Source organism: Eurosta solidaginis, chromosome 1 (genome assembly GCF_040869045.1).
Source record: "Eurosta solidaginis isolate ZX-2024a chromosome 1, ASM4086904v1, whole genome shotgun sequence".
Classification (NCBI taxonomy): domain Eukaryota; kingdom Metazoa; phylum Arthropoda; class Insecta; order Diptera; family Tephritidae; genus Eurosta; species Eurosta solidaginis.
Window position 1 is genome coordinate 270,105,505 of NC_090319.1, and position 24,791 is coordinate 270,130,295.

Here is a 24,791-nt window from a genome sequence, read left to right on the forward strand (position 1 = left end):
CATAAACGCCACAACGAGTCTTCTTCCCCTTCCATCCCCTTACGAAACTTAACTCTTTTGAAAATTACACCGTCCACAACTCGTAAATCCGGAAGTGATTCCTCGTTTTCGGTGACGGTCCGAATTAAGTCTAAATACTCGTTGCTGCTAAATTCGGGAGAGACTAAATCTATTTCTCCGGGTGTGGTAGTGAAAGACAACTCATCGGCATCAAAACGCGACAGCGCGTCTGGTACTACATTCAGGGTGCCTTTACGATGTTCCATTCTAAAGTCGTATATTTGCAGTAAGAGTGACCATCTCGCTAACCTCCCGCTTAAGTCTTTCTGTGTCATCAATCACTTGAGACTGGAGTGGTCCGTAATAATCCGAAAAGGTAATCCTTCGACATAGGGTCGGAAGCGCTTCACGCTGATTATTGCTGCAAGACATTCCAGCTCGGTTACTGCATAATTGCGTTGAGCATTATTCAGCTTTTTCGACACGAATGCGATTGGATGCTCAGCGCCCTCATCATCGACCTGGAACAACACTCCGCCAACACCTACTTTGGAAGCGTCGCATTGTATTACGAATTCCCTTGAAAAGTCTGGTTGGGCCAAAACAGGGGCGGAACTCAAAGCTACTTTTAGCTTTTTGAAGGCCTCTATAGCTTCAGAGGTAAGCTTGAACGGGCCTGCTGACTTACGAAGACAGTCGGTCAAGGGACCTGCCAAGTCAGCAAACTTGGTAATAAACGCCCTGTACTAATTCGCCATGCCCACAAACCTACGCACTTGCCGAGGGGATTTAGGGATCGGGAAGTTTTGCATTGCTTCTACTTTTCCCGGATCCACTTTCAGACACCCGCTGCCTATCAAGTATCCTAAGTAGCGTATTTCCTTCTGACAAAATTTACTTTTTTCCACATTGATTGTCAGCCCTGCGTCTCTCAAACATTGGGCCACTTCCGCTAGCAATTTCAGGTGATCCTCAAAATTAGTGCTAGATACCATCAGATCGTCCAGGTAGACAAAGACGTTCTCTCGCAGACGCGAAGGGATTGCCTTGTCCATCAGCCTACTCATAGTCTGCGGTCCATTGCACAGACCAAATGGCATTACTTTGAAGTGGTACAGAGTCCTCCCCGGAACTGTGAATGCTGTTTTTTCCTTAGAGGACTCTGTCAATTTGATCTGGAATAACGCGTCCTTCAGATCAATGCCACTAATAAAATGCGTATCTTTCAGTCTGCTCAATAAGCCGTTGATATGAGGCAGGGGGTACGAGTCCTTCTTAGTCACCGCGTTGACCTTCCTCGAATCTATGCACAGCCTAACTTTACTTGGTTTCCGGACCAGTACTACAGGACTACACCACGGGGAGTTGGATTCTTCTATAACTCCTAGTTCGAGTAACCTGTCTAGTTCTCTAAAAGCTTCGGCTTGCCTCGGTGGCGAAAGAGGGAAATGTTTGCTTTTTATAGGTACAGCATCACCGGTGTCGATGTGATGCTCCACTAATTTGGTTTGTCCTAGGCCTAACTTCTCGTACGAAGGGAACGTCTCGATGACCTTTTGCAATTCTAATTTTTTTGTTGGTGACAATTCGTGCAGGTTAAGTTCTTCTTCCTTCTCAAGTCTAACCTCTAAACACTCTACGCTTGGGAATATTTCGGGAGCTAACGCAAATGCTCTCCAAAAATCTACCCCGAAGTAAGCTTCTTGGAGCAATGAGGGAACAAGATAAAAACGAATAACCTTTGTGATGTTTTTGAAGGTGACTGGTAGGGATACTGAGCCAAAAATTTTTTGCTTGTTGCCGCCCGCGGTATATACGAACGCGTGTAAGGGCTGATATTCGAAGCCGTCATCCTCTAAGAATTCTACTCCATTTTTCCCTAAGATGGAGACGTTGGCTCCCGAGTCCAACAATCCTACAAGGAAACTGTCTTTAATTTTAGCCTTAATTAAAGGCCTTTCATCCTCGGTAAGCGTTAACGTGGTGGCTTGCAGCAGTCTACGCTCCTGTACTCTCCTGTGGTATCTCTTCCTACACTTCAAAATATTGTCCGATACCGGATATTGTTCAAAAATGGTATGTCTTATTTGTTTATACCTATGTTCTTTTTCTTCTAGGTTTGGTGAAAGTTGCGTTTGGCAAGCGACATCCCTATGCTGGTGTCGCAGAATTCTAATCGGCTCGCCCATCACGGATGAAGACGTTTGACTCTCGGCTTCAGAACTATTCGAATTGTCAGTACTGTCAGGGAAGGTTATTATTACGTTTGAGGGTTCTTCCGCCAGGGTACTACTGCACCTCGGAAGCTCACCATCTCCATGCAGAGGTTCGCCCTCTGGTTCGGTGCCTGGGACGACGCCTCGAGCACCGGCTGGTGTGGGAGCTATGAAGCCGAACGAGGTTTCCCCATCTTCTCGCTCGGGTACTGGTTTCCCTGCCTACGATGGTCCCTAGGGCATTTAGGAGTAAATACCCCCTTATACCCACATTTGAAACAAAAAGGATTTTTTATGGGTTCCTCACAATATATATAGGAGTGCCCATTCCCTGGCAATTCCAGCATTGGATTCCCGAATAATCCGGTCTTCTGCTGCGTCGATATTCCAGCGCCTCTATCTGCGGATCCGTCTCGCCGTCTTCGTTTTCCATCCTCATGTCCGGGGTTGTCACGCGTGCTTCGTTTACATGCCGTCCTGGGTAAGTAGCTCCCAACAGCTTGCTTTCTTTCAGCACTTGTTCACCTCTGCGTGCTACATCCCGTAGATCATGAAGGTTCCTTACATCTGCGTTGACAAGCATCAGCTTAAGGCTACTGTTGACGTTTCTTTTTATTATGTCAATCAGTAGAAGCTCCGACATTGGCTCTCTTAAGCGCGCGTTCAAGGAGATTATGTCCGTGTGAAACACGTCATAGCACTCACTTGCTTTCTGCTTTCGCATGGAGATCTCCATCATGATCTCGTGGTCAGTTTTCAAAGTGCCAAACTCTCTTTTCAATGAGTAGCACAAAAAGGCATATGTCGCATTAGGGTTTTGTTTTGTGAACAGCCAGTACCATTCTTCGGCCCACCCGGAAAGAAACAGGTGGAGACTAGCCATTATTTGTTCGTCAGGGCATTGTTTGCGCTCACACAAGGTGTTCAGTTTGAAGAGGAAATCGGCTACGCTCCCAGTGCCGTCAAATGAGATTTTCCACTCCTGCGGTTTTACTGCTGTGCTGCTTGGAGTCGGGTACATTGGTGGTACTCCCTTTGGAAATGGGTTACGGTCCATCCTACTTGCGTTCCTATTTTGCTGATTCGCTTGCTGCGTGGATTCGAGAGTGGCGTTGAGCTGGGCCATATTGGCTCTAATTGAGCCCATCTCTCTCCGCATTTCCTCCTGCGAAGCCTGGAACAGTTGGTGTAGCACGTCCACCCACGAGCCTCCACGAGTGGCTTCGTCCTGCATTCCTAAGGTATTCGCCCGATCACTTGTAGCGTCTCCGAAATTTCCAATCTCCTGATTTGGTGGTAAAGCACCAGCTCCTTCTGGTGCGTAGATCTGCACATTGGGCATTAGCCCCGAGATATCGTGCACGTTCACGTGACTGGTGCGTACAGGTCCGTCCAGTTTCTCGCGAGGGTCATTCAGGTCCGAGCCCATGTTTATTAACGCGGGGTCTCCATATTGTCCGCCTACTGGGGTGTGCACCACCAAGGGACGCCTGGCCTGAGAGAAGGCCCTTCTATTTTTACTGCCCCGGTTCTGGTTTCCCCGGTAATTCCCTGCACTCCCAAACGGGGTATTCCGGCCCGGTTGCCCGAACGACTGGTCGCGCGACATATTAAAAAAAAATGGTCAGTTATAGGTCAAAAAACTTTTGCCACGTAAGGCAGTTAAGAATTCAAAAAAAGGTTTGGGTATATAAATTTCTACACAACAAAAAAAATAAGTAAAACTTTCAAAAGCTGAAAAAAACAGAAGCGACGAAGCAATTCAAATGTGTCGTGCAATCAATGGGAATGCTGGCATCCCTTCCCGAAGGCACTCGGGCTACAGGCGAGAAAAAAAATTACATAGACTCATTCATGCTTGTCCCTAGTGCTCCTAACCGCAGTGCGAGGGGGTTTTAAGGCCCCCCTCCGAGACTGGTTGGGGTCACTAGGGTCACTCCAGGCACACACGGGTGGGTCTCAACAAGCCCAGCCGCAACGCAGGGGCAGTATCCAGGGGCTTGCCCCTGGGACTGGTTGGGGGTGTTGAGGCCTCCCGTCCATTCTCGCTGGACACCCCTCCTGCCTCCGCCGCAATGGGTGGAGCGGTTTCGGAACCGCTCCCCCAGTCTGGTGGGACAGGAAGGAGTGCCACTCTGAATCCCAGCTCAACCCGTCACAATCCAGGTGGCACTATGCGTTGCCACCTGAGACGTGGGATGAGCTGGGGTTCTATCAACACATACACACACTCCAGACAACACAAAACAAAACAAATTCGGCATAAAAAAAAATTTATTGAAAAAAAAAAATTTTAACATAAAAAAAAAAATTGAAACCCAAGTTAGCGGACATATTATTACCAAACCGACTAACGGACAACATTCCGGAAACACAAAACCCCACTTACAAAAAAATCAAGTGCGTTTAGCACTGCCTCACTGGGTGAAATAATAAAAAAAAATCCGGAGACTGACGTAAAGTCCGTGGCTCCTTCGGCCACTGCCTCCGATGACCAGCCCGGACAACCTGATCCGTCCAACCGTCCCACCGCAACGTAGGTGGCAGCTCTGTGGCTGCTCACTCGGACTGGTGGGATGGTCAACTTCACGGGTTGACCCGACTGACCCTCGCGGCCAGCGCCTTAGTTGCCACGTTGGGCGCCATCTGTTATGGCGCCCTCAGCAACTGTCATCGATGATCATTCTGGACAACTTGATCCGTCCAACCATCCCACCGCAACGCAGGCGGCTGCTCCTGCGGCTGCACACCTCGGATTGGTGGGATGGTCAACTTCACAAGTTGACCAAAATGACCAGCGCGACAGCGCCTCAGGCACCAAATCACGTTGGGCGCCATCTGTTATGGAGTTGCATTTACTATGGAAGCAGTAAGGAAGGCGGTCGGCATGATGTTGTGGTGCACAGTGTCTAGTCATTGTCGGCTGGGGTGGGTCCTTGCCAACCTTACTGTTCCTGCGCCATAAACAGAAAAAAGGTCATATCATGCCTATCAAAACGAGCAGCTGTCAAATTCAAAACAAACTGACAGAAGCGCAGAGACCGACTCAAAACGCTTATAAATGCAAAATAAAACAACATCCGGCCGAACCGGATGTCACGGACAGACCGTTGACATTCAAAGATTTAAAAATTCAAAAATTCAAATTCGAAAAAAAAGAACTCAAAATAAACTAAACGCAAAAAAAAACTAACCGAACCGGAAACGACCGGTTACTAACTGCTGAAATAAAAAAAGCTGAAAAGTAAAAATAAAAAGGTGAAAAACAAAAAGGGCCGAATATATAGAGGGGCGCCGCGGGTGTTGTTGCGACGCCCGGTGCTATGCCCACCCTCAAAATCCATGGCCACCGTCGCACCTAAAATTCCGGTGGCCCCTTACCTGTGTGCCCTAAGTGCCTTCTAAACAAGTAAGGAAGTCAGCATTCCCATATTGTCAACAAATTTATTCAATGCTCATTATTACTACTAACATAGATTTCTCTTTTGTTTTCTCTTACTTCTTACTACACGGGTTTTGGAACCTATTTAAGCTTATAAACAAATTTTTTTGAAAAGAGTTTATAGCAATCAAAAAGGCTATTTATGTACTAAAATAAAATTATACTATATATGTAATGAAAGAAAATCTTTTTTTTTTTGTAGAACTTTGGTCTAATGCCCTTTTTTTCTCCTTTTTTTGTTTTTTTACAAATCTATCTTAGGGCTGTACAGTTTGGATACAACTTCTGCTAATTGGGGCCCCCTTACAAAATTAATAGTTGTTGTATTAAAATTACTTTGAGTTTAACTAAACATCAATTCGGTATTACACATAGTATAATGACAGTAATATGTACTATGCGCTGAGAAATTAGTCATAAACGCAACTAGGACTAAACTTGGGGTAAATCCTACCCCTCAAAAAATATTGTTTCACAAGCTCAAGCAAAACGTAAGCTTTTAGCTTCATGGAAAAATTACCGAAGTCATTCACCTGTTTAGTAAAACATGAACCTTTTAAACTTATAGTACAATTACTGAAATCGTTTTACTTGTTCAAGTGAAACGTAAACTGTTTTACAAGTAAGTGTTAGGGTTGGTATTGTTTCGGGTTTAGTTCGACTCAGTCACCCAAAAAAAACTGTATACAACAAAAAGTTTTGTTTTGCTAGCGCAAGCCAACCCGCATTACTTGTTATTTGCGTCTCTTAATATAGAGTTAATGCATTTTACTGATAATGCAACTGAGCTTGAATTACCAATAAAACTTTATTCCTTACCGAAACAATATCAACACTTTTGCTCACTCCAAAATCATATTCGCCACGATGGCATCAATAAAAAAAAATGTATTAGTAAAATTTTACCACAACGCAAAGCAGATTTTAATACCTGAAACACCTTTTTCTTTGTTTCACAGGCAGTATAAATTGCACACCCATGACCATTAAAATATGCTTTGTTTTTTTGTTGGTTAAAATTTTTTCTTGTAGAAAAAAGGCAATTTACTATGACTTAAACATTACATTGATATATACTCGAATATGGTTTTTTTTTCTTTTAATTAGCTTTATACCCTTTTTTGCAACACTAAATAGTTACGTTAAATTGATCTTCGTGGTTTTTAGTTATAGGACATAAACTTTACATTACTATCAATCTTGAGTTGTTTTTATGCTTTTTTAATATTAGTTCCTTTAACTACAGGGAATTCATTTTTCCATTTTTCTACCAAATTGCAATCCTATTTACAGTGCAAAGGTATTTAGCACATTGGTCTTTGTGTTTTATATAAACAATTCACTTTTAATTTAGTTGTGGTTACATTAACATTATATAATGTTGCGGAGTCAAAAATATAATTTAAAAAAAAGGTTAAGGCTACAAATACATAATTTTAGTTCAGTAGTGGAACGAACTCACCGCTTTAACCGATGATGTTCGTTATCGCAATTGGAATGCCCGCAGGCCTATATTCGCTGTGATTGTCATTGTAGCAGGTTTATTGTAGCCCAATCTGGTCGTAGTTGGTAAGGGTAGCGCTAGTAGTGTTAGTGCCGGTATGGACGCAGTTAATAAAGATGCGCTAGTAGTGTCATTGCCGGCATGAGCGCGGCTAGCAAGGATGCGGCTGGTATTATTGCCGGTATGAGCGCAGTTAATAAAGGTGCGCTAGTCTTGGGGTCGGTGGAACCGCCTGTTGTTGGTGTTAACCTTAATGGCCTCAAGCCTATGTACGTGGCCCCACTACGTGCGTTGCAACTGGTGTGGCAGCACGTCTGATGGTTGTTGCGCTCGTGGTTGCGCTTATGAAGGAGTTGGGGGAGGTACTACCGATGGTGATGCCCGTGGTAATAGTAGGCACCGTTGGTGGTGGTTGGCGCGGTGGTCCGAGGTGAACAAAAGACCCAGGTGGCGATAAAGCTTCGTGCTGGCCTTTACGCCGGTGGTAGTGTCCTCCTAGGTTAAGATATATTACCACCCAATTCCCCCCTTTTTTTTTATTTCTGCGCAGCATACAATTGCCACTTGAACATGCCTAATGGTTGATAGGTTAAAATGCAGATCTAATTCTGGCGTTGTTTCATTGATGGGAAAATGTTCACGTTGTAAGTCCCAATAATCATTTAAAAACACCATCGGTGAATACGTTTTACCACCATCATCTAATTTGGTGTCGATTTGGCCGGCAACTCGGCGATTTTTCTTGATTTAGTTTCCCTTACCAAACTTTTTCTTTCCTTATGTGTATACGGCGGAAACTCAATCTTCAAAAAGAGCCGATTTTTTTTCGTAGTGATGGCCGGTCTGTCTTTTTCTTGTTTTTTCGATATCTTTTTATCGCAACTTTCGCCACATCGTTAGGTGTGTTCGCGTGAACACGCTCCCAAGTGGATCGTAGCCGTAGACCGTAGCAGCAGACCGTAACAACCCTTCAAAAAACGCGAGTACTCTGTACGAGATTGAGTCGGTGCAGTTCGATTAGTATGTGCTGACCGCCTTATGTATTACCGTCTACTCAAAGTATCATCTCTATGTGTTTTTCATTGTCATAACAGAATAATAATCATACGATTGTGCCGTTGTTTTCTTTGCGTATAAAAGGCCGGTTGGCTACAATAAAGTGTTCAGTTATCTTTTTATCTTGTCTAATTCGCTTCTTTGGATTTATCATACATTTTTTGGTGTCTCCTGTGAGGAGTGCAAACGCGTTAATTGTTTTCAGTATTTTTAAAATCGTATATGTTTGTATAGTCGCGTTTAGTTTACTTGTTTAATTTAATTAAAATTTGCGAACTACCAAATTTGCAAGCGTACAACCATGGCAGCAATCAACATAAGGAAATCCGCAAGGAGCAGTATTTTGCGCATCAAAGCAGAGGTGGACGCTAAAGGGTATAGCCCGGACGATGTACAGGTAGAACACACAATCACTAGGTTGGCAAGCCATTACAATCGCTTTATGGAAAACCACATGATTTTAGTGGGAGAAGCCACCTCAGAAGAGCTTGATGCACATGAGCAGCTACTGGCGCAGATGGAGACCATATGTGGCAGCATAGTTACAAAACTGCAGCGTATTCGTGTTGCTGCAATACAACAACAAACTTTGCGTCTAGTCGTTGCCAAATGGACCACCGGCTCGATCCTGTGAAGCTACCTACATTCGATGGTAAGCAGGAAAACTGGCTGATGTTTAAAGACGTTTTCGAATCAATGGTGCACAATCGTACTGAGCTAGACGATACCTACAAACTCAGCCGGTTGAGACAGTGCGTGGATGCCCAGGCCGTGCCTATGGTTGGTGGCGTATACACTGGAGGTTATGAACAGCTATGGGCAGAGTTGAAGCGGCGGTACGACAATCCAAGGCGGTTGGTTGAGTCTCATGTGAATCGTTTATTAGACTTGCCAGATCATCCAGCTCTAACGCAACGTAATATTCGAAATGTTATCGACGTTGTACGAAGCACGCTGCGTGCAATAAATGTGCTGGGATTGGCAACAGATCAATGGGTTGCCGTCGTATATCTCATTGTTCTCCGAAAGTTACCCACATCAGCGGCGACTCACTGGACTGTCCTCTACCACTCAGATACGCTTCCACAGTTACAGAAAATGCTAGAAGAGATCGAGACATGTGCTGACACATTGAGGATGAGCTCCACTGCGCCGTTAAGACATTCTGCAGCTAACCGTTCTGTACAGTCACATGTGATGACACCGAAATCTTCAACTGCCAATATGCGCTCTACGTGCCCACGGTGCTCCGAGTCACATCGCCTATTCAAGTGCCCTCAATTTCGAGCATTAAGTCTGGATCAACGCCTACAAATGGTACGTTATCGCTTTGCTTTAATTGCTTGGGATCAGGTCACTCAGTCAGGGATTGTACCTCGGGCAATTGCAACAATTGCAAGCAGAAACACAACACATTGCTTTGTAAGGGCAAGCGAGCGGGCACCAACAAACACAAGTACGGTATTACAATCATCATCGGGTGCCGGCACCACCGCTCAAGTACTACCCCGTATTGACGCTGTTCAGTCCCTCCTGGCACATTCCGAGGGAATCGTTCTTCTGGCAACTGCAAAAGCCTTAGTGGTAGATAGCGTGGGAGAAGAGGTGGAGTGCCGCGTCTTATGCGACATGGGCTCTCAGGTAAGCTTCATTACGGAGTCATTTTTTAAGACGATCCAAACTCATTGTGGAGGGTATCGGTTCACAGAGCTCCACTACATCGTGTGGACAGACGACTTTGATTATGCGTTCTTATCATGATGCGAAGTTCGAGTGCTGCTTTGAGGCACACATCTTCCCGGACATTACTTCAACTATTCCATCGTCACCAATAGACATTAGCCAGTACAAGCATTTACATGGTATTCCACTTGCGGATCCGGCATTTCACACACCAGGTATCATCGATGTGCTCATTGGAGCTGATATTTTGGCTATGCTTCTCCTGAGTGATACTATCATCGGTGGGCCCAAGGAGCCATGTGCTCTTCACACGCGTCTTGGTTGGGTCATTTGCGGACCTACGTCACCACGCTGTTCGCCACTTGTAGCCTTGGACAGCCAGTCCGAATTTAGTATATCGGAAGAGCGGCTTGATGAGCTTCTACAACGCTTCTGGGAACTGGAGGAAGCACCTCGTCCCAAAGCCACAGAAACCATCTGCGAAGAGATTTTTCAACAGACCGTATCACGTAAACCTGATGGTCGCTATAGTGTTCAGATACCGTTCGCTCCAAATGCGCCACGACTCGGGGAGTAGTACATCAATGCAATTTGTAGTATTTTCAATCTTGAGCGGCGTCTGGGCAAAGATGAGCAATTAAGAAGTAAATATGTAGAGTTTACGATCAGGAAGAATCCCACACATTCGACAACGTAGAGCAACAGGTACACAATTCTGAGCTGAGACCAATTCGAGCACTCCTCTGCACTACCACAACTCCGACAATACAGGTTCGGTATGCCAACCATTCTTCAGCCTTCATTCCACTTGTTGACCGGTTTAGCACACTACAGCGAGTTTTGCACACAACAGCCTATGTATTACGATTTCGACCAGCTGGTAGATCCCATTGGCGTACACCAGTGATATTAGCAGAAGAGATTCGCCAAGCATTGCTGCTGTTCGTTCGCGAGGCACAAGGTAAATATTACATGTCAGAAATTAATCGTTTGCGAGCTTCTTCAAGTGTTTCTGCCTCAAGCAAGTTGCTCCCTCTGAATCCCATGCTGGGTGACGATGAAGTTCTACGTGTTGGTGGTCGACTGAGAAACGCAGATCTCCCCTACGAGCAGCGTCACCCCATAATTTTGCCAAAGGAATGCACATTGGCTACCCTCTTGGTGCGCAACGCACACAACGTAACTATGCATGGTGGTATACGAGAGATGCTACAGTATCTTCGTCGGGAATTATGGATTGTGCACGTGAGAGCTCTGGTAAAGCGTTGTATACATCAGTGTAAAGTTTGCAGGTTACATCAACGGGCTATGCAACAACAAAAATGGCTGACCTTCCTCGTTCCCGCGTGTTAGTTGCTCCACCATTTTCCAACAGTGGGTTGGAATACGCTGGGCCTTTTCTAGTCCGTCATGGCGGCAAACGCTCTAAGACTACCACAAAGACGTATGCAGCGATTTTCGTATGCATGTGTAGCAAGGCTGTGCACATTGAATTGGCAGAGGACCTAAGCACCAGAGCATTTCTTGATGTCTTCGATAGGTTTGTCAGTCGCCGAGGTTATTGTACCAATCTCTATAGTGACAATGGCAGTCAATTTGTCGGTGCAAATCGTCTACTCCAATCTGACTTGGCGAACTGGAACAACACGTATTCCAAACAACGACTGTCGGATGCCGGTGTCCATTAGCATTTCATAACTCCCTCAGCGCCACATCAAGGAGGTTTATGGGAGGCTGCGGTCCGCTCCGCCAAGAAGCATCTTAAGCGCGTCACTGGTGACACAGTACTCCCCTACTCTCAGCTTAGTACATTGCTGAAGCGCATCGAGGCATGCCTCAATTCAAGACCGATTATCGCTGTCCATGACGATCCTGAAGGTGCTGTTGCGCTATCGCCTGGGGATTTCCTTATCGGTCGTCCATTGAATTCACGACCAGAAGCCAGTGATTCAGATGCACCTGACAACCGTCTCAAGTATTATCAGCGACTGCAGCGCATGCTCCAACATTTTTGGCAACGGTGGAAGGAGGAGTACTTGGTACAGCTGCAGGTTCGTAGCAAATGGGCGCGACCTACCCCTAATATGCAGGTTGGTGACATCGTAGCTATTCAAAATGAGCAACTACCACCTTCCCGTTGGCGAATTGGTCGCATTACTGAGGTACATCCGGGGAGCGAGGGATTGGTACGTGTGGTCACCATAGAGTTTAGCACATTCGAAAGAGGTTTACATCGCAAACATGTGTGTCAGCGCCCAGTCCAGCGGGTATGCCGCATTGTCGAATCTAGCGAAGGAATCCTAAGTCCACAGGACTCAGCCGGAGAGGATGTACGAGATTGAGTCGGTGCAGTTCGATTAGTATGTGCTGACCGCCTTATGTATTACCGTCTACTCAAAGTATCATCTCTATGTGTGTTTCATTGTCATAACAGAATAATAATCATACGATTGTGCCGTTGTTTTCTTTGCGTATAAAAGGCCGGTTGGCTACAATAAAGTGTTCAGTTATCTTTTTATCTTGTCTAATTCGCTTCTTTGGATTTATCATACATACTCTATAAATAATGTAAGGAATACTCCTTTGGGAGTATAGGACTGCTCCAAATCTAATCTGTATTCATACAAAAAATGTGCTCCAATTAACATTGCGATGTCCTAGGAGAGGAGTAGGTGATCCCACTCTCGCTTTGTTTGTGAGTATTCCATAGAGTACATACGTGAGAGTACTTTCACTGTAGTACTCCATGAAGCACCCACAGAGGATCATATGCCAAAGTACTAATGAGGAATTGTGTCGGAAAGAATTATCGAAGTGAATTTAACAATTGTTTTTGTTTTTGTCGGCCTATTGATAAATTATTCAAGGTTCGAATCGAGCTCAAGGCCAGAACAAAAAATAACAATAATTATCATTAGAAAAAAATTATTGTTCTGGCCTTGAGCTCGATTCGAACCTTGAATGATTTATCAATAGGCCGATAAAAACAAAAACAATTGTTACCCCTGTTGTCCACCCCTGTCGAAACAGCAAGTTTCTTGGACTCCCGTTAGAGGATATTGATGACAATTTGTGATCGGTTGCAGCTATTAGGTGGGGCGAAACGTTGCTGCAACAACAAAAACCACATGAACATCGCCAACTTCAACTGCAAATATCTCCGGACAGAGATACAATTTTTCTTTTCCGCCCTCTGATTATTGTTGTCTAGGTCAATACGCGTCTTTTGACACCTCTCTCGATATTTTTGGTAGCGTATTAGCAGTCGACCCCTCAACTAGGCTTTTACCCCGATTTTATTTTAACTATGACGATGTGCCTTAGTTTTTAAGGACAAAATCCAAATTAGCGGCCGCCGCGGTGTGATGCATAGTGTACCTATACAAGTGTGTCAACTAAGCGATAAACGTCAAAACTACAAACAGCCTCGCTCACCTGATGCAAATCTCAGGTCTAGAGTTACATAAGAGTACCTCAAACTGAGTTGCATTTGATAGTTTCCTAAAACTTTGTAGTATTCACAGATGAAATAGTTGCATATATTTCCGCGGAAATAAGAATACCCTGCAAAAATTGTTGGATTACGTGTTCCATTTTCTTCATGTTGGAGTACTCTACCAATACTCCTTTGCAATGCGTTTGCGGAGCACCATCAGCCGGACATAGCTCGTTTTTTAACGACAGTGATCACGACACGATGACGATCGAACATACGCCCCTATTATGAGACAAATTCGATCTTCGACTGTGGTCGAAAGAGCTGATCGAACGAACCTTCATTCGGTATTATGACGCGCGTTCGATGAAGGCAAGCGTTATTGTGAATTTCGATAAATTCAAAAGTTCACAATAGCACATTTGCTAGCACAGTGAGGGATGCTTCAAATCCTTTGGAAATGAATTCCACCACGTAAGTGTAGCTTTCTAAATAAGTTGTTAAATTGTTGAAATTATAAGTTTTGTTTATAGATTTATTCAAAACTTCAGACTGTCCAAAGAAAGGTTCATGGACTTGTTGTCCAGTACAGATGGACAGCTGCAGCAATGCACAAGGGCCAAGTCTATGCCTAATATCCTAAAATTGGCAAGAGTTCTCCGATTTTGTGCTCATGGATCCTACCATTTGGGCATTGGAAACGAAAATGCACTCGTACTTGCCCGCCCGACTGTATCTGTGGTACTATCAGAGGTTTTGAATGCCTTGGAAAATTTTATTTGTGAAAGATGGATAAAACTGAATTACGAGGAGGCTGAGCTGCATCAAGCCAAGTTGCATTTCTATAAGGTGCAAGTTCTTTTTGCTATATGGGGATTTTGTTCCATAATTGAAAGCAGTCTTTGAAGCTGTTGCTTTGTACTCACGACCTTGGACCTATATAAAATTAATTCAAATAGTTTAAAATTACTACTAGGTTGTAAGAAAGTAGAATATAAATACAAAAAACTTACATTTTAAACAATTATTTTTCTATTCGATACAGCGTCGACAACACGTTTCTATTCGCTTGAAAATTAGATACAAAACGAAAATTTCGACAGAGATGAGGTGTTATAATACCAATTTCAAATTCAATTTTCGATGTTCGATAGCCAGCGAAGACCGAAGATCGAATAAAGCTCATAATAGGGGCCATAGTTGCCAAAAGTAAAATATTGCATGCAAATAACTAATAATAAAATTTTACTTTGGTAACTCTGATAAAATGCAACAGCGCACTGGTTTTATGTATACATACTATAGTATGTATAGAGCAATATTAGTTTCTTTATTCACGCAAATGCTAAATAACATAAGAATATTCGTAGTATAAAATATAAAAGTTGTATTGCCCCTCTTCATTTACTTTCATTTTAAATTAAATTCACTTCAAGGTTCGAATCGAGCTCAAGGCCAGAACAATCATTTTTTCTAATGATAATTATTGTTATTTTTTAATTTTTCTAAATTTGAAAAATTGTATTTTGTTTTTGGAATATTAAGTAGAAAAATGTTTCAGACAACTTGCCATAGCTGCGCAGATGGATCCATTTCGAAGGGTGCTAAGCCTTCGTCATCAGTACGCTTTAAGCTGGAGACATTGGTGCTTTATCGGTAACCGTATCGGTAACCTTATAGCTGGAGACATTGGTGCTTTATCGGTAACCGTATCGGTAACCTTATAACAGCTGATTCGACCAATCTTATGAGAATCAATGCAATAGATTATTGGTGCCGCTAAGGTCGTAACCGTATCGTAGCCAACCAATTGGGTTTTGGTTTACCGTCGTAACGATAAACAGCTGATTACGTTAGGGATACGGATACAGCGATACGACATACGGCACCAATGACTCCAGCTTATAACAGCTGATTCGACCAACCTTATGAGAATCAATGCAATCGATTATTGGTGCCGCTAAGGTCGTAACCGTATCGTAGCCAACCAATTGGGTTTTGGTTTACCGTCGTAACGATAAACAGCTGATTACGTTAGGGATACGGATACGACATACGGCACCAATGACTCCAGCTTTAGGCATGCTGCGTTAACCATTTAGCTATACAGCGGTGGTTTGTTTGACTGGCAAATTTGCTACTTCTATTCCTTTTTACCAACTATATTTATTCAGTGTTGCGCCATCTGGTGCAAATCACTGATAATGCTGGATTTTTGTTTATTTTCAATTACTTTGTTTGACATTCCCAAGTGCTCATGGTTTATTAACAATTGTTTTTGTTTTTATCGGCCTATTGATAAATCATTCAAGGTTCGAATCGAGCTCAAGACCAGAACAATAATTTTTTTCTAATGATAATTATTGTTATTTTTTTAATTTTTCTAAACTTGAAAAATTGTATTTTGTTTTTGGAATAGTAAGTAGAAAAATTTTTCAGACAACCTGCCATAGCTGCGCAGATAGATCCATTTCGAAGGGTGCTAAGCCTTCATCATCAGTACGCTTTAGGCATGCTGCGCTAACGATTTAGCTATACAGCGGTGGTTTGTTTGACTGGCAAATTTGCTACTTCTATTCCTTTTTACCAACTATATTTATTCAGTGTTGCGCCATCTGGTGCAAATCACTGATAATGCTGGATTTTGGTTTATTGTCAATTACTTTGTTTGACATTCCCAAGTGCTCATGGTTTATTAACAATTGTTTTTGTTTTTATCGGCCTATTGATAAATCATTCAAGGTTCGAATCGAGCTCAAGGCCAGAACAAAAAATAACAATAATTATCATTAGAAAAAAATTATTGTTCTGGCCTTGAGCTCGATTCGAACCTTGAATGATTTATCAATAGGCCGATAAAAACAAAAACAATTGTTAATAAACCATGAGCACTTGGGAATGTCAAACAAAGTAATTGACAATAAACCAAAATCCAGCATTATCAGTGATTTGCACCAGATGGCGCAACACTGAATAAATATAGTTGGTAAAAAGGAATAGAAGTAGCAAATTTGCCAGTCAAACAAACCACCGCTGTATAGCTAAATCGTTAGCGCAGCATGCCTAAAGCGTACTGATGATGAAGGCTTAGCACCCTTCGAAATGGATCTATCTGCGCAGCTATGGCAGTTTGTCTGAAAAATTTTTCTACTTACTATTCCAAAAACAAAATACAATTTTTCAAATTTAGAAAAATTAAAAAAATAACAAAAATTATCATTAGAAAAAAATTATTGTTCTGGTCTTGAGCTCGATTCGAACCTTGAATGATTTATCAATAGGCCGATAAAAACAAAAACAATTGTTAATAAACCATGAGCACTTGGGAATGTCAAACAAAGTAATTGAAAATAAACAAAAATCCAGCATTATCAGTGATTTGCACCAGATGGCGCAACACTGAATAAATATAGTTGGTAAAAAGGAATAGAAGTAGCAAATTTGCCAGTCAAACAAACCACCGCTGTATAGCTAAATGGTTAACGCAGCATGCCTAAAGCTGGAGTCATTGGTGCCGTATGTCGTATCCGTATCCCTAACGTAATCAGCTGTTTATCGTTACGACGGTAAACCAAAACCCAATTGGTTGGCTACGATACGGTTACGACCTTAGCGGCACCAATAATCGATTGCATTGATTCTCATAAGTTTGGTCGAATCAGCTGTTATAAGCTGGAGTCATTGGTGCCGTATGTCGTATCGCTGTATCCGTATCCCTAACGTAATCAGCTGTTTATCGTTACGACGGTAAACCAAAACCCAATTGGTTGGCTACGATACGGTTACGACCTTAGCGGCACCAATAATCTATTGCATTGATTCTCATAAGATTGGTCGAATCAGCTGTTATAAGGTTACCGATACGGTTACCGATAAAGCACCAATGTCTCCAGCTATAAGGTTACCGATACGGTTACCGATAAAGCACCAATGTCTCCAGCTTAAAGCGTACTGATGACGAAGGCTTAGCACCCTTCGAAATGGATCCATCTGCGCAGCTATGGCAAGTTGTCTGAAACATTTTTCTACTTAATATTCCAAAAACAAAATACAATTTTTCAAATTTAGAAAAATTAAAAAATAACAATAATTATCATTAGAAAAAATGATTGTTCTGGCCTTGAGCTCGATTCGAACCTTGAAGTGAATTTAATTTAAAATGAAAGTAAATGAAGAGGGGCAATACAACTTTTATATTTTATACTACGAATATTCTTATGTTATTTAGCATTTGCGTGAATAAAGAAACTAATATTTCTCTATACATACTATAGTATGTATACATAAAACCAGTGCGCTGTTGCATTTTATCAGAGTTACCAAAGTAAAATTTTATTATTAGTTATTTGCATGCAATATTTTACTTTTGGCAACTATGGCCCCTATTATGAGCTTTATTCGATCTTCGGTCTTCGCTGGCATAGTGTACCTATACAAGTGTGTTCACTAAGCGATAAACGTCAAAACTACAAACAGCCTCGCTCACCTGATGGAAATCTCAGGTCTAGAGTCGCATTTTTGGTCTCAACGACAACATTTTTGTCTACCAATCGTCTCGACTTTTTCAATTTTTCATTCATTCGGCGCATTCGGTAATGGTATCCATTTTGAATTCGCTGTCATGCCGAATCCAGCGAGTGCCTGTCAGAATGCTTGACAGATAAGTCAACACACTTGTACTTGTACACTATGTTCGCTGGCTATCGAACATCGAAAATTGAATTTGAAATTGGTATTATAACACCTCATTTCTGTCGAAATTTTCGTTTTGTATCTAATTTTCAAGCGAATAGAAATGTGTTGTCGACGCTGTATCGAATAGAAAAATAATTGTTTAAAATGTAAGTTTTTTGTATTTATATTCTACTTTCTTACAACCTAGTAGTAATTTTAAACTATTTGAATTAATTTTATATAGGTCCAAGGTCGTGAGTACAAAGCAACAGCTTCAAAGACTGCTTTCAATTATGGAACAAAATCCCCATATAGCAAAAAGAACTTGCACCTTATAGAAATGCAACTTGGCTTGATGCAGCTCAGCCTCCTCGTAATTCAGTTTTATCCATCTTTCACAAATAAAATTTTCCAAGACATTCAAAACCTCTGATAGTACCACAGATACAGTCGGGCGGGCAAGTACGAGTGCATTTTCGTTTCCAATGCCCAAATGGTAGGATCCATGAGCACAAAATCGGAGAACTCTTGCCAATTTTAGGATATTAGGCATAGACTTGGCCCTTGTGCATTGCTGCAGCTGTCCATCTGTACTGGACAACAAGTCCATGAACCTTTCTTTGGACAGTCTGAAGTTTTGAATAAATCTATAAACAAAACTTATAATTTCAACAATTTAACAACTTATTTAGAAAGCTACACTTACGTGGTGGAATTCATTTCCAAAGGATTTGAAGCATCCCTCACTGTGCTAGCAAATGTGCTATTGTGAACTTTTGAATTTATCGAAATTCACAATAACGCTTGCCTTCATCGAACGCGCGTCATAATACCGAATGAAGGTTCGTTCGATCAGCTCTTTCGACCACAGTCGAAGATCGAATTTGTCTCATAATAGGGGCGTATGTTCGATCGTCATCGTGTCGTGATCACTGTCGTTAAAAAACGAGCTATGTCCGGCTGATGGTGCTCCGCAAACGCATTGCAAAGGAGTATTGGTAGAGTACTCCAACATGAAGAAAATGGAACACGTAATCCAACAATTTTTGCAGGGTATTCTTATTTCCGCGGAAATATATGCAACTATTTCATCTGTGAATACTACAAAGTTTTAGGAAACTATCAAATGCAACTCAGTTTGAGGTACTCTTATGTAACTCTAGACCTGAGATTTGCATCAGGTGAGCGAGGCTGTTTGTAGTTTTGACGTTTATCGCTTAGTTGACACACTTGTATAGGTACACTATGCATCACACCGCGGCGGCCGCCAATTTGGATTTTGTCCTTAAAAACTAAGGCACATCGTCATAGTTAAAATAAAATCGGGGTAAAAGCCTAGTTGAGGGGTCGACTGCTAATACGCTACCAAAAATATCGAGAGAGGTGTCAAAAGACGCGTATTGACCTAGACAACAATAATCAGAGGGCGGAAAAGAAAAATTGTATCTCTGTCCGGAGATATTTGCAGTTGAAGTTGGCGATGTTCATGTGGTTTTTGTTGTTGCAGCAACGTTTCGCCCCACCTAATAGCTGCAACCGATCACAAATTGTCATCAATATCCTCTAACGGGAGTCCAAGAAACTTGCTGTTTCGACAGGGGTGGACCATAATGAAAGGGGTGTTAGAGTCGTTGTTTCCACATTACAATTAAAGAGATGGTTGGTGTCATGTGGGGACACATTGCAAGCGGGGCATACATTTTGTATGTCGGGGTTGATTCTGGATATGTAAGAGTTTAACCTATTACAGTATCCAGAACGAAGTTGAGCTAGAGTTACTTGCGTTTCCCTGGGGAGTATGCGTTCCTCTTCCGCAAGTTTTGGGTACTGTTTCCCGAGTACTGGATTCACCGGGCAATTCCCGGCATAAAAGTCCGACGCCTGTTTGTGGAGTTCACCAAGAACCTGCTTGTGTTTTTTTGCTTCATTCGGCTGAGTTATCATGTGCCGTATTTCCTCAAAATGCTTACGGAGGTGACTCCTTAAGGCCCTAGGCGGTGCTGGCTCATCAATCAGATATCTGTTGGGATGCCCAGGTTTCTGGGTATTCAACAGGAACTGTTTGGTTAGCATCTCATTTCTCTCCCTGATGTGGAGTATTCTCACCTCATTATGTAGATGGTGTTCTGGGGACATAAGAAGACAGCACGTGCCGGTTCTGAGCGCAATATTTTGGCAGGCCTGTAGCTTCTTCCAGTGGGTAGTTTTTAGGCTTGCCAACCACATAGGGGACGCGTAGCACGCAAACGGCTGGCCAATTGCTTTGTATGTGGTAATGAGCGTTTCTTTGTCCTTTCCCCAAGTACTGCCAGCAAGGGATTTGAGGATTTTATTACGGCTCTGGATTTTCGGAACGATTGCGGCTGCGTGCTCACCAAAATGTAGATCCTGATCAAACGTCACACCCAAGATTTTGGGGTGTAGGACAGTCGGAAGCGTAGTGCCATCGACGTGGATATTCAAAATGGTCGAAATTTGGGACGTCCAAGTTGTAAATAGGGTCGCGAGGCGAAAAACTGGAGAGATCAGGTAGGTAGCCGTTTATTCTGTTGCAAAGCTCATCAATCTATAGGCCCGAGCCTGTGGTCATTATTATGCAGTCACCGGCGTAAGAAACGATAGTAACTCCTTCTGGTGGCGAAGATAGTTTTGATATGTAAAAATTAAACAAAAGTGGGGATAGGACACCACCCTGAGGCACCCTTGTTTAATTCTTCTTGGCTTTGATATTTCGTTTCTGAATTGCACTGATGCCTGCCGACCACCCAGATAATTTGCGGTCCACCTTTTAAGACATGGGGGAAGGGTAGACCCTTCCAAGTCTTGCAGTAACGTGCCATGGTTGACTGTATTAAAAGCTTTTGATAGGTCTAGCGCTACGAGTACTGTTCTATGGTGGGGCTTCTGATTTGAACCACAATTTATCTGGGTGCTAATGGCATTTAGCGCGGTGGTGGTCCTATGGAGTTTTCTAAAGCCATGCTGATGACAGGCTAGCTGCAAATTTGCTTTGAAGTGGGGGAGCAAAATGGCTTCAAGCGTCTTGGCTACTGCCGATAGGAGCGATATCGGGCGATATGACTCTCCTATGTTAGCTGGTTTCGCAGGCTTTAGTAGCGGGACCACCTTGGCCATTTTCCATTTTTCGGGTCTGACAAAGGTGGAAAGAGACAAGTGCTAAATATTTGAAACCCTCTTTCCCTAGGCTTTTAAGCATCGGCATGGCTATGCCGTCTGGGCCCACTGCTTTGGATGGTTTAGCATGACCGATGGCATCATCAACCTCTTTGGCGGTGATGGTAATTGGTGACGCGCTAAACTTATGTTTACGTGCGTGTCTGTTGGCCCTCCGTCTATTTTGGTCGACAGTAGAATGCGTTATGTATTGTCGGCAGAAAGCGCTCGCGCATTTTTTCGCACCCGACAGCACTTTGTCGCCAAAGGCGATGGAAACTTTGTCTTTGTGCTTAGTCGGATTCGATAGGGACTTTACGGTGGACCAAAGTTTACCCACGCCGGTAGAGAGGTTACAACCTCTTAGGTGCTCCTCCCATTTCGCCCGCCTGTGTTCGTCCACAAGCAATCTGATGCGTTGGTTTATATCCCTTATTTGCGGGTCGCCTGGGTCAAGCTGTCTTATAAGGTCACGTTCTCTCGCTAAGTTTGCGGCCTCCGCCGGGAAGTGGGGCCGGATTTCGGGAATTCTCCCGGCGGGAATGAAACGTGCCGAGGCGGATTCAATGACCTTACGGAAGGCACGCTCTCCTTGGCTGGCATCAGTCGGATAGGGGCAGCAAAGACGTTGCCTGTAAAAGATTTATATTCTTCCCACTTTCCTTTTTTGAAGTTTATGAAAGTGCATTTTTTGGTGACGATGAAGTCGGCGGTACGCTCGAGCGAAATAAGTATAGGCAGGTGGTCGGATGCCAATGTTACCATCGGCTGCCAGTTGACGCAGTTTACTAGTTCTGCGCTCACGATTTAGATATCTGGCGAACTGTGACAGCTTCCTACCATACGTGTGGGGCGTCTCCGTTTATTGTACAGAACGTCGTTTCTTCTATTTGATCCGCCAACATCTCACCCCTACTGTCCGCCCGCAAGTTTGAGTGCCATAGATCGTGATGGGCATTGAAATCGCCTAAGATGATGCGATTGTTGCCAGTAAGGCTCTGATATTAGGGCGGTATCCACTGGGGCAACAGGTGGCAGGAGGGATGTAGATGTTGATGATTTCTAGATTGGCATCGCCCGACCGGACAGATAATCCTTGAGGTTCAAGACACTGTCCCTGCGGTCGATGTCGGGATCAAATATATGATATTGCACAGTGTGGTGTATGATAAACGCGAGGCCGCCTCCATTTCCGCTCTCGCGATCTTTTCTGTGGACGTTATACCTAGAAAAGGTCTGCAATTCAGATCTTGCTGTGAGTTGCCGTCGCGGAGACCAGAACATCTAGGAAAGTGGCACCGTCCATGGCAGGAGCTGCAATGGACGGATGTCGCAAACGTATATATTCTGTGCTGGCAAACGGTGCAAAGGGAGGTAGGGAATAAGAGTCTGTTTCCCTGACCTACAAAATTGCTGCCGGAAAAGAGGGGGGAAGAAGACGGGGCAGGGGCTGATGCTCGGCATTGCTCCCGACTCTACTACGGAGATATTAGGTGTGAGTGGGAGCAGCCGTGTGAGTTGGTGGCGCCGTGGGGAGCGAGCAACAGCCGGTACTTTGTGTGGCTTGCTGAACAGCGGGGCTGCTGGAATTTAGCGGGGGCGCTAAGGCGCAGACTACGGGACGTCCTAGGACGTGAACAGCAAGGAGCCACAAAAGATTTATAGAAGTTACGTCGACGTCTGGTTTTGGGGTTTAGCCCAGAACAACCTGTCCGATGCAACCATCCCTTACGCGAGACACACTGACAAGAGTATGACCGTCCTAAAAATATTCTTTTCCGGCAGATGCAGCAAAACCATTTCTCAGGACCGGGGTCAGGAGATGGACCCGGATTGTGTTCGATACCTTCCCGGAGCAAGAGAATATGGAGCAGTCCCGCTGCAAGGAGCTGCTGGGAGGATGACAATTTGTGGGAGGGACGCAACAAATTAAATGGGGTTACACTGAAATGGCAGTCCTTGGGAAGCGATGTAGATGTTGTAATGTTGTGTACCCACAAAAAAAAATTGTGAACATAAGAGCTTTGCGCGGATATAGTTTTGGTCTCCAAACCGGTGTTGGACCCACCCGGGGTAATTTTTTATAAGCGCGGCCGAAGGCCTCCAATGCAGAAAGGTGTTCTGCGCAAAAATACTATGGATCCCACCCACGGTATCGGAAGGACCCGCGGGTAATTTTTCGGGTTTTCGTTAATATCTTTTGAACGAGTTAGAATTTGTATTTTCCGCCTTCGGATTATTAATACTGATGTCAAGACGCGTCGTTTGACACCTCTCGATATTTTTGGACGCGCATTAGCAGTCGACCCCTCAACTAGACTATTTGATCCCAGGACCACGAATCCGAAAGCGGAAATTCAAAATTTTATTTCTGTCAAAAGATATTTCCAAAAAACCGAAAAATGGGCCCGGAGCGCTCCGAAACCGGGGGTGCGATCCATAGTATTTTTGCGCAGAACCCCTTTCTGCATTCGCGGTAGGCCGCGCTTATAAAAAATTACCCTGTGTAGGTCCAACACCGGTTTGGAGACAAAAACTATATCCGCGCAAAACACTTTTACCCACAGTTTTTCTTGTGGGTACAACAAAATCATCAAAATTAAAACAACCACATAAAAATTTTCAATTTTGTTTCGTGATCCTGGGTCCAAAGCGCGCCTTTTGTGAGCTAAAGTAAAGAATTACCGCGAAGTTTACCTACCACAAGTCATGTGTATCAAAATATCACGAACTTTTCTTCTGAAGCCTTCCAATGACCTGCATTGAGCATTCCCGTGAGAATTGAACTTGATACCATAGGTGAATGGATTTGCAACTCTTTGTTTCGAGAGAGCGCTGTCAAAATGCACATGTTTTATAACATTTATCAATGATGCCACTCCAAACATAAATGAATAGATCTGAATATGGGTATTTTTGGCAAACAATGCGGCGATTAAAGTTTCAATCATTTAATAAAAGGATAGTCGTAAAATATTTATTTCTTCAAACCTTTTTTACAATAAAACGACTAGTTAGAGATAAATATAAACAAATCCAAGTACAATTTACATTTTGGTTAATTTAATTAGTCAAATATTGTAACGCATTTAAATCGCAGTGAAAACCATATATTCTTTTGAAATTTCAGTATATCGGACCTACGATATAATAGTTAACATCATTTAATGGAGGGCTTATCCTACATGTGTGACGTTCCAGGTTCTGTGATCAAAATGGGCTGGTTGCATCGGGACTTCATATTTACAAAACCAATTTTTAGTGATAACTTTTGAATGGGAAATAATATTTACCCTCCGCCATCGAACTAATAATATTTACACTAAAACAAATAATTTTATCCTTTTTCCCATAATTTTTGAACGCTATTCTACAGTTGTAGGTCAAACTAAAGTTTATCGAAATTGTTGGCCCGTTTTTCGTTTTAGCTTGCACATTTTTTGTTTTGGAACCCGCTTGAGCTGGCGCGAGGGATTTATGTGTGATTGTTGCCAACACAAATTTCAGATAAATCCCTCATGAGAGCGGAAAAAATGAGAGTGTCAACAAATGTTTCGTATCAAGTCATCTTTGCTGCTAGTATTCTTGCAGGGTTTAATGAGCCTC

At 43.2% G+C, this 24,791-nt stretch overlaps 1 protein-coding gene across 1 annotated transcript; it reads left to right on the plus strand.

The window, feature by feature from the left end:
* The first annotated feature begins 8,199 nt into the window (after positions 1-8,199).
* On the plus strand, positions 8,200-24,698 carry LOC137243026 (uncharacterized). The gene is made up of 2 exons (XM_067770206.1): positions 8,200-12,469; positions 24,614-24,698. The coding sequence occupies exon 1, from the start codon at positions 8,747-8,749 to the stop codon at positions 9,977-9,979; it is 1,233 nt and encodes a 410-aa protein (XP_067626307.1). The 5' UTR covers positions 8,200-8,746; the 3' UTR covers positions 9,980-12,469; positions 24,614-24,698.
* The last annotated feature ends 93 nt before the right edge of the window (positions 24,699-24,791 follow it).

What these genes read in the sequence shown, in the direction of transcription:
- LOC137243026 (XM_067770206.1), top strand. Translation starts at nt 8,747, where the DNA reads ATGTGGCAGCATAGTTACAAAACTGCAGCGTATTCGTGTTGCTGCAAT.